Source organism: Zingiber officinale, chromosome 11B (genome assembly GCF_018446385.1).
Source record: "Zingiber officinale cultivar Zhangliang chromosome 11B, Zo_v1.1, whole genome shotgun sequence".
Classification (NCBI taxonomy): domain Eukaryota; kingdom Viridiplantae; phylum Streptophyta; class Magnoliopsida; order Zingiberales; family Zingiberaceae; genus Zingiber; species Zingiber officinale.
In genome coordinates this window covers 60,649,606-60,660,535 of record NC_056007.1, presented here as the reverse complement: position 1 = coordinate 60,660,535, position 10,930 = coordinate 60,649,606, and the positions used below count along the sequence as shown (strand labels likewise).

Sequence of the window (10,930 nt, the reverse complement as noted above, 5' to 3'; positions counted from 1 at the left end):
CAAATAAAATATATATAAGAGAAAAATCAAGTATTTAGATATTCTATTTGTAATTTAATTACGAATAAAATATAAAAGAGAGAAATCAATATTTGTGAATATTATAAATTTTCTCTCACTTTATAATACACGTTCCCATTTTTTCTCTTCCACTTTTGTATACATGTTCCCCTCTTTTCTCTCCCACTCGATAATACACGTTTCCCTCTTTTTCTCCCATGTTCATAATACACGTTCCCCTCTCTCCTTACTATAATATACATCTCTCTTTCTCTCTCGAAAAAAAAAAAGAGAAAGAATGAAAAAGAGAATTTTTGATGAAAAATTCTACAGTTCATTTTGTGAGAAAAGTTAAAAGAGTTAGCCCACACTTTTGTCCATCCGTTGATTCGAAGAATTGGAGAGGAAGATCATGGCATTGGAAGAACTCCGGCAACCTGTGAAGAACTCCGGCGACCTGCAAATCTTAGGCGCGAACTCAAGGTAAAGATTCTATTTTGTAGAATTATAAAGAAAATATTATAATGTTTGCATGTTGAATTATAAGAAATTTTATAATTAAACAAGATCTTTTGTTCGATCTAAACAAAATTATTTTATTATGAAAAATTTTAAAAGACATTTAATTTATTTTTCACACCTTCCATTGCGCATCGAACAGTTAAATACCAACACTCCCTCCTATAGATCCCATTTGTTATCCTACATTTGCCTCTAGGACCAACCTTTTTGACTTCAAAATTTTGTTTGAGTCTGCTTAAAATATATAATTGATGAAACCAGTTTTATGGCACACAGACCAAACCACACGCCAATACTTTTATGGCACGATTCACTAGCTACTACGACTCCTACAACACAACAGTGGAGCTAGTATCGTAGTCTCTTAATTTCCACACGTACTTACACAGCGACGCTATGCGTGTTACTATTCCTTAGCTGCCTGCAACTTTCCCAATTCTAGTGTTTACCTTAATCTCACTGCGAGCCACCACCATTGCCGACATCCTGCACCGGAATTAGCATATCCCATATGTCCTTGAATGCTGCTGCAATGGCAGCATGATGGCGCTGCAAATTCAGCGACAGGAAGCAGCACAGAAGTTGCTCCAGCCCTTGAGCGTCGTAGATCTTCTTCTCCACCACCATCTCCGCCATCGACCGCCTAAAGTCTGCCTCCGGATCCTTCGACAACTTAACCACCGCGAAACTCTCTCTCACCGCAGCCGTGGCGAAGGGAATCAGCGTCCCGACCGCCGTCCGCCTCATCGTCGATGACAAGCATCTCTTCGTTGCCATCACTGCTCTGCGGCTTTTCTTCGGCTGTCGCCGACGCCGCATTTTGTCCGAGGATCCCACGTCCGATGTCGACGCCGTCAGCCTCGTTTCGTCGCCGCTGCTGAACCATCCGCTGTCCTCATCGTCCTCGTCGGCGTCTCCTTCGTCCGCCGAGGAGTCACTTCCAGCCCTCGACCGGAACCGCGGCTTCCGCGTCGCTACTTTCCGCCGGCGCACCCGTCGGAGTACTAGCGGGGGGAAAACACCGTCGTCGGAGTCAATTTTCTGTCGAGGAACGGGGGGAAGGTCGGCACCGCCACCGCCGCTGACGGCAGCAGGGCAGGCCATTACGTGCAACCACTTCTCCTCTTTCCGCCAGAGGTAGTCCGGCGTCGCGTGGCAGCGGTAAAGGGCAAGTCCTCCCGGATGCCTTCGTCGCCGGGAGCAGCAGCAGCATGAAGGGGAGACGAGAGGCGATTCACGGAGAAGAGTAGTGGAAGGGTAACCGACGTCAAAGCCGAGGTCGAAGCCGGGTGCATCAGAATCGAACGGCCGAGGAACGGCGCCGTCACTCTTGGAGAGTAATCCGCCAAGGGACGGCAACAAACGGCAGAGACGGCGGCGGAGACGCTTTGCCATGGTCGAGCAAGGCCGCGATATGCCAAGTGAGGTTATGTAGGCTGCCGACCGCGTGGACCAATAAGTAATACATGGAGAGTTTCAAGGGTCTTTTTGTAACGACACTTCCTAACTATTTTGTCTTATTTGTTGCAGAACATCTATCTTGCTGGAGTCAGGGTCCAGGTCCAGAGTTTCACGTTCGGCACTACGTGGATGTCTAGTAGGAAGCAAGGCGGGAAGAAAATTCCATCCCTGTCCGATTTAGGACAGGAGATCCCGCATTCACGTATTTGGCCGGTTGCTTCTTCTCTACGAGTTGGATCATTAAACATCATGATGAATTAGAAGGTAGTGGGAGTCGATATCATACGTGTAGGGTCAAAATCCATTTCATTTGAACCGTAAATCGATAGTTTCTTCGCGTTTCAACTTACCACTTGTAATCTGATCACATCTATTTGGATTAAAGAATAGTGAAAAAAAATTCTCATAAAAATGGTTAAAAAAATAGATTTGTTTATTTGATGCAGTTTTAGAAATTATCTGCATTAATTTATACAGTTAAAAGATAGTTATGATAAGAAAAAATTGACATACGAATTTTTTCTTTAAATGTTAAAATAAATACATAAATGCACTTTTAGGAGGTATATAGATTCAGTATTTTTTTTTAAATAATCAAATAATTTAATTAGATTATATTGGAATTTTATCCAATAGATCTCATTTTTTTAAAATTTTAAATTTGAATAAATAATTGAGAACTTTTGCCTAACCAAAAACTATCATATTTTCATTTTTAGAAAAAGAAAAAAAAATCTCGCCATTCGAAAAAAGAAATAGTCCTTTAGTTATTTTCTTTAAGAAAACATTGTCACAGCTTTGGGATTGCAAAAAGCACAAATTACTTTCAGATAAAACAAGGGTCAGTCCGTACTTACGCACTGCTTATGCACGAATTACGGGGTGTTACACACTGTTGGGAACTAAGAGCCTCCCTAATAATTAAAATTTTAAATATATATTTTTTAATGATTCTAATATACCACGCCAATTGAAATATAAAATTCTAAATAGACTTTGTTATGATCAATTTTAAAATAATCAGATTTAAATTTTCACTATTCTTAAATTACAAATCTCTAATATCACCTCTACTTCAAAACTTTTCATCCAACTTTTGTTTTAATTTTACAAACCTCCCGTAACCATTAGAGATGCCTAAATAGTCACGCAGATTGACGTCCGTTCACTTATTACTCGCACCATACAGCTTCTTGGCGAATGGAATTCTAGCAGTTCGATTCACAAAACACGCTTCAAGACGTAATTAGTTAATATTCCTGTCGCGTGTATGGAGTCGACATGCAGACAAGGATTGCCCGTGCCTTCTTTTTTTCCTTTATCCAGTCCGAGAGGCGTTCTGTCCGTCCGATTGGACGGCCCCACGGCGACGTTGCATTCCGTAATGATTGGACGGCTGCGATTGCGACCGGCGGGCTCGGGACTCCAAGCGGCGACCCACGGTCGCGCCTGTGCGGGCAACTATGCGGATACGTTGTCTGCCGTCGGATCGTGTCGGGGAAGATCACCTGGGCTGTACGACGGAAGGTCATTGTGCGGGTAATTACGGGGTACGTTACGTTAAGAGTTTGCCTCGTCCTTCGAGAAGGATCGCTTTAAAGATTGTGTTTCGTGTCGGAGGAAAGAGTGCATCGTTCGATTTGTGGTACTGTTATTTCGCGGTATGTTTCAGTTCAAAATGATACAGCAACATCTTCTCTGTCCGTATACAGGGAATTATATTTCGAAAAGCACACTAACGTATAAAAAAAAGTAAGGTCAAGGTACGTGTGATGACGTTGTATCCGACAAGGTGTGACTGTGCATGTCGAAGTGTACGTAGAAGTGTACAGCAGACAGATTAGCATACAACATGATTTAAAATATTAATATCCCCTCACCATAGTCTTATGATTAACTCATAAAATACTATCATCATAAATTAAAAAAATAAAAAAATTAAAATTTTTAAAAATTTAAAAATTAAAAATAAAAGATCGACTCATATTTAATTAATCTATTATTTTATTAAAATTTATCTCTTTATTAATTAATTTTGATAAACTTTAAAATAAAATTATGTTAATATTTTTTAAAAATCCAAAGTAATTTTAAAATTTATTAGTAATTTCCACAAACACATCAATCAAACATTTAAATTTGAAACTCAGTTGCGATGAATTATTAAAAAAAAAATTTATTAATCAATTAAAAATATAAAATTCTTTTTAGTCTCACATTTTAGAATTGACAATACTCTTAACAAAGAAATTTCTATAAATACCTTGAGCGACGATAATAGAAAACATATTTTTCTCGGTTTTTTCGCTAAAATCAAGTATGATATTAAATTAATTTTTTATAAGGAGTCTGTTATAGTAATTTCCTGCTGACTATTGCATGAGTCTGACGCACCCTCTATTTATATGAGGTCTTTTGGCTAAGATTAAGTGTAATATTTGGTCTTATCAATTTAATATATGATATAAAGAATTAAATTAATTTTTTATGATGGAAAGTCCATTACCTGCACGGGTGCATGTATTATATTACACACGCAACCAGGGGTGGAGCCACGTATAGTTTTGGTGGAGCAGTTGTCTCATCTCAATTTTTTGTAAATACTCCTAGAGATGTATAAAGTTATAAAAATATTAGAGTCTTGCCCACTAAAAAAAATAAAAGTAGGGATAATACTAAAAAATTAAAATTATTTTCTATAGGCCAATTCTTCTTCTTTCATATCTTTCCCTATTAGATCGTAAAGACGTTAGAGGGAGTGAATAGCGTTTGTCACTTTTTACAAAATCGAGAGTACGTAGCGGATAAAAAGCTAAGGAGAAAGAAGCGAGAAAGAAAAAAAAAGCACGTACTAACACAAGTAATTTTTTACTTAGTTCAGAGCCTACGACGACTCTTACTCCAAGGCTCGCACTCGTTGAGTGCTTTCATTGAACTTTTTCGGAGCAGTGCTTAGGAATGAAAATCATAGTAGTTGATCATCTGAAGCTTCTGGTTGAAGGTTGGTTTTATAACCCATCCAGGCACCTTGATCCCCTCTAGAGTGTCTGGACTATGCTGACATAGCGAACTCTCGTCAAAACTTCATTCTCGAAGTTTATCCACCTCTGGGCGCCCGGATCCCCTCTGGCGCCCAGACCGTTGACGTGGGTTTGGTCAGTTGTCACACTCCAAATCATCTTTTGGATAAATTTTCTGGTTTGGGCGCTGGACCAACTCAGGGCACCTGGACCACCCGAGTGCCCGGCCATGCACCTATCCGGGCGAATCTGGTCCGAGCACCTGGATCCCTTCCGAGCACCCAGACACCTCTTTTTCACACTTCTCTTTCCTGCAAAATAGAGTTAGTCCATGCAACCAAAATTTGTTTATCCTATAAAATATAGTTAGCACAACAAGATGTTAGTACCCCAAGGTAGTTTTGATGTGATCAACTAAGTCAGATTAGGTCCTGTTGGAATTTAACCCCTGTGTCTAAGTGTGCAGGAACTTAGGAGCATAGGAAGTTGAGCGAAAGACATAGCTAGCGAGAAGGACGGCACGGAAGAGAGCCGATGGGCTCGGTGCGTCTGAGGGATGAGGTGCTGCGGAAGAATATGCGGGCGGACGAGAAGGAGGTGCGTGATGTTTTCGAGGGACGAGAAGCCGGAGCAGAAAATTGCTCGAAGGATGAAAGTTGGGTTCAAGTGAGTGCTATTCCGGATGGTCGAGATCACCCAAGCGAGCGGAGTGGAAACTGGAGCGAAAGATCCGGACCCAAGCAAGCGAAACTAGACCAAAAAGTCAACAGAGGTTGACTTTTTTGTTTCGGGTGCCCGGATCGCCTCCGGGCATCCGAAGTTGAAAACTTAACCAAACTCTACGTGGTGCGAGCCATCGCAACTGGGATAAATTTTATCCCTGTAAGGAACTATAGTGCTAAACACGTCGAAAATCATAGTGGAAAAATAAGTTTCTATCTAGATGATCCATGCAAAGGAAACCATATACTAAGTTTTGTTAAAAGATATATACCTATGTCGCGTGCCCTTTGCAATTCCGACAACAACATTTCTTTAGGATGTAGATCTCAGCGCGATCAACACGTCTGCGCCTCTACGGTATCCACACGAACACGTTTTCCATCAGTCTCATGAACTCATGAAATGGAGAAAGAAACAACCAAAGGTTGTGCTAGCAACCTCTTTTGAAAGTTTCAGCCAAGAGTGGAAGAAGGAAGAAGAGCAAAAACTAAAAAGTCACCATCACCCAAAAGGCCACTTCATCTATATAAGGTGACTTCACAAAAGGATTACTTTACCAAATAGGTTATACCAAAAGGTTATTTTACCAAAAAGATTACTTTACCTAAAAGTTACTTTTACAAATGATTTTTTGTATTCATCCAATGAATATAAAAATATTTTTATCTCTTGATCTTCTTTTTTATTAATGATATATTAATCTCTACTAATATTCATTAATCTTAATGGGTTGGATTTAGAATATTGAATTAACTATTAACCCAATAAGTCATTAACCCAATAAACTAATGAGTCTAACCCATTACTCAATAAGTCTAATCCAAATTCATTCGAGTCTAACTCAATGTATATAATTCAGATTAAACTTAATCCCATAATCCATCTCCAAATTAACATGTTCTTTGTGTGTGACCCAATATGCTCTTGTAACATTGGCGATGAATCTAAAACTATTTTAGATACATAAACAATGAGTGACATCTAGTAATGCATCATTGCTACCCAAGTGACGAGAATGTCGAGATCAGTCCTAACATTTCCGTGTCTATTATCTTGTATGACTCAATCCTTCTATCCTTGATATCTAGATTGATAAATGAGGCATAGAATGTATCATCCTCTTATCAATTTTTATATTTCTTGATCTTTAAGTAGACACACTCAATCAAATAAGCTCAATATCGCATATTGACTCATTTGATCATGACCATGCATTCTTGTGTCCTACTAATTAAGGGGTCCACATATATCACTTCAGTCATATGGAAGGGATAGATCTCATTTACATCACTCACATCCCTCCCCATAACTTATTGCATACCCAGTGATAGACTTTATAGTCTACCTTGTTACAGGTAACGTTTGCTGATACCAAAGTACAAAACTCCTTATGTAGAGAACCGTAGTAACTTCAGGTCTAAGGACTATTCATATCAATAGTCACATGAGAATGTTTATGATACTCATATAACTATCCATGAAACATTCTCATGGCGGGTCATTCAGTACATATTCTCTAATATATACTCATATGTCAACCTGATATCTCATATCCATGACTTGTGAGATTAAGTCATTCATTGACCTACATGCTAGTCTTAATACATTAATATTGTCCTTGTATATTAATACTTGACTAGGAATAGTTAAGAGTAGTGTTCTATGTATATATATAATATTCCATTATCAATTCAACCAATTGATATGTTGTAGACTAGAGCCTACTGCCCTAAAACATTATTATACTTATTCATTCGGTATTGCACTGAAATAAATATAATAACCAACTTTACCTTTTATTAATAATGAAATATGATACAAAAGGAGCCCTTTTCAATTATCTCTTAATTGGTACTAGGGCTAATACTAACAATCTTCCACTAGTATTAGTGTCAATCACTGAGGTAACAAATACCTATTGACCAAGTGTGGCCATTATGCTTTCTCTGTGCCAAAGCCTTAGTCAAGGGATCCGCAATATTAGCATCGATCAGTACTCTGCATATCTTCACATCTCCTCTATCGATGATCTCTCAAATGAGATGAAATCACCATTGATCCTGTCCGAGCGCTGAGTCGACGGACACTGGGGACGTGGCACTCTCCGCTGTCTTCGACTGGTGATGCGGATCACTGGCGGACATGCAAAGAAGCCGAGCCGGGAGGGGTTTCCCGGCGACGACCCTCCGATGCTCAAGTCAGACAGCGAAGAAGAAGAAGAACAAGGCAACGTTACTGTGGCTACAGTGATGAGAATTGCATACCTCCGTCGAAGTCTGGGGGTCTTTATATAGGACCACGGGAAGGCGCGGGCACGCTTCTCGATGTGTGCACGCTTCCCCAAACATACCTCAGTAGGGTTGTGTCAGAAAAGCATGTATGACGTCATTCCGCAATCGTCCGAGCATATCTCTGATGTGATGGTGGAAACATCCACCGTACGATACTCTGTCCGCTCCGGTCGCCGACCATGCTGTTTGTCGGCGGCAAGTGTCTCGAGGACGAAGTTACCAACTGTCCTTTTTGTCTCTTTGCGCTCTTACCTGTTCCCGGGCCGAGCGGACCAGCCGCTCGGTGCTCATGGCCTCCGGGAATGCTCCGGTGCCTTAGACCGGGCGGGGAAGCCCTGCTCATGTGCTCGGATGGGATTGCGTCTTATTGTCCTGTGGCTCGGCCGAGCGGCCTGTCCGCTCGGCCCAGAGCATCGGAAACCCAACCCTTGGTTGGGCTGTCTTTCGTCTGGCCTGGGAGACCTATGGTTGGACGTTCGGTCGACCGGATGCTTGGTCGGCCCGCCAGTCTGCTCGGCATGACCCCTGTCCGCTCGACACGACCTTGGGGTTGACCCCCTTGACCATTGACCTCCACGTGTCGTTGACCTCCCGCCAACGAGGGTCCCCCATCCTTACCACCGGATCACATGCCTTCCTCTCAAGTCTAGTCGAAGGAGGCGCTAAGTTCGACTGACTGGACTGCGTCTGGGTGGCGTGTCTGCCGCTCATCCACCGAGATTAGTGTCCGGCCATCCAGGGACTATGCAAGTAAGTAACGCCGCTCGGCGTGTCCCCGGTTGGTACTTGGAAAGTTTCGTTTGCCTGCCGTTGTCCTGCCGCTATGGCATCGGTCACGCTGATTATCCCTAGAAAACTCCTCGGCCTTTGTGTAAATCACCGTCATTAATGCTGAGCACGCGGCCACGCCCGCATGATGGTGCTCATTAAATGCGACCTGTGAGCGAGCACCACGTTGTCGTGCATTCGTCACCGTTCACTCGAGCCGTCAGGTCTGATGTGACCTTTGACTTTTTCGAATTTGACGGTCAGATCCTCTCCTTGGATCCCGTAACCTGGATCAGACGACTCCGGTCAATCGAGCCCAATGTTTATAAGCATATCTCCTCTTCGGCCGCTTCACGATATCGCGTGCGCATCCGAAGGCTTCTGCTTCTTCTCGTCCAGCGCTCCGGCGAGCTCGTTGCTTTGCTGTCTGGTGATCCACCACCGCCTCCTTCGGTCCTATCTTTCGTAAGGCTCCTTCTCCCTTTCCCTTTTCAGTTTGTCTGTGTTTTTCTCCGCACCTTTGCCGTATTCGTACCTTCTTAGACACTGTTCCGGCCATCCTTCTTCTTAACCTCTGCCATCTCTTTCTTTGGCCCTTATCACCAATGGCCAGTTCTTCTTGTCAGTCCAACCTCGCCCTCGGCCTATGGTATACTACCACAGAGAGCCGTTTCAATGAGAGGGATGCACTGAGCCTTACTCGAACCTTTGAACTTCCCTCTGACCACGAACTGATACTAGCCACACCTTCCGATCGGCCACACGACCCTCCGATCGACACTGTTTGTTTTTTCCAAGACCAGTTCATGGCCGGTCTGTGCTTTCCTATTCATTCGTTCCTCCTTGAGGTGTGTAACTATTTCCGCCTCCCGCTCGGCCAACTCGTCCCCAACTCCTTTAGGTTGCTGTGCGGGGTGGTTGTCCTCTTTAGGCTGCACGGCATCCCCTTAGTCCCTAAGACCTTCCACTACTTTTACTACCCCAAACAGTCTGAGTGGGGAACCTTTCTCTTCCAATCGCGGATCGGTCTAGTCTTCTTCGACAAGATGCCGACCTCGAACAAGCATTGGAAGGAAAACTATTTCTATCTTCATTTTCCTGAACGACCGTCCTTTCGCACTAAATGGAAATCCACTATGCCGAGCCAGCCGGATCTCGGTAAATATAAGAGCCAACCAAACTACCTTCACGCGGCCAATCTTCTAGCCGGGCAAAGATTCAACATCAACAAGCTGCTCTACGAGGGGGTGCTATATATATTTGGACTGAGCCCGATCAGAACAAAGCTTCCGAGCAGCATGGGTAAGAATTTTTCTCATCCCCCTTTCTTTTGGTCTAACTGATTTATTCTTCTTTTATGCAGCTGACATCATGTGGCGCGCCAAGGTTGCTGACCGACTGAAGTTGAAAGCTGCTGAGGTGGAGGCAGTGGCCGCGAAGGAGATGGTCGATCTGGGCATCGCCCCGGTCAGCTCACACAAGGGTGAAAGTGAAGAAGCTTCACCTGCGGTTGGAGAGTCGACCGTTCGGATCCCTGCAACTGCACCAGTCAGTGATGCTATCTCGTCTGCCGGACAACCAGCATCGGAAGAAGCGGGGCACTCGACCGAGGACTCCCCCCTGATAATACGCAAACGGCGCCGGACGGATCTCCACACTCAGTCAGTTACATCTGTGGAGCCAGTGACTGAGCTGACCGCAACCCCTACTGTAACAATCGCCTCGACCCCTGCTCCAGTCGAGGCCATTTCTTCGGACCGAACTCCTTCCCAGTTTGATTTGTCGCTGGCTTCCGTTGGAGCGCCGCCTGTAAGTTCCCAGCAACAAGCTCCCGTTCGGCTTAGGCATTCTGGTATAGTATCCGCCCCGCTCGACGAGTCATCCGGGCACGCAACCTCGGCTCAATCTGATCCGAGCGACCGTCGAGTGGTTAAGGCCGTCCTCCACCTCCCAACGGAAGAATTCCTTTTGGCGGTTGATCGGCCAGTCGCCCCTGAGCACCAAATTACTATCCGCGGACCGCTCGCCAGGATATGGGAGGATGCGAGAGCCCGCGTCGCCTTGATGACTCCTGGTTAGCTCGGTGACAGCCATATGCAGTAAGCTACCGGGGTATGCTTCTTAACACACTACATGACTATTTAA

General features: G+C 43.5%; 1 protein-coding gene and 1 pseudogene across 1 annotated transcript; one reads left to right on the top strand and one right to left on the bottom strand.

Moving 5' to 3' along the window:
- Positions 1 to 741: 741 nt before the first annotated feature.
- On the bottom strand, positions 742 to 1,955 carry LOC122034735 (transcription repressor OFP7-like). Its single transcript, XM_042594075.1, has one exon. The coding sequence runs from the start codon at positions 1,915 to 1,917 to the stop codon at positions 979 to 981; it is 939 nt and encodes a 312-aa protein (XP_042450009.1). The 5' UTR covers positions 1,918 to 1,955; the 3' UTR covers positions 742 to 978.
- A 2,425-nt stretch (positions 1,956 to 4,380) lies between these two features.
- On the top strand, positions 4,381 to 4,540 carry LOC122035472 (annotated as a pseudogene).
- The last annotated feature ends 6,390 nt before the right edge of the window (positions 4,541 to 10,930 follow it).

Excerpts from the sequence above, each read along its gene's own strand:
- LOC122034735 (XM_042594075.1), bottom strand. The coding sequence starts at position 1,917 with ATGGCAAAGCGTCTCCGCCGCCGTCTCTGCCGTTTGTTGCCGTCCCTT.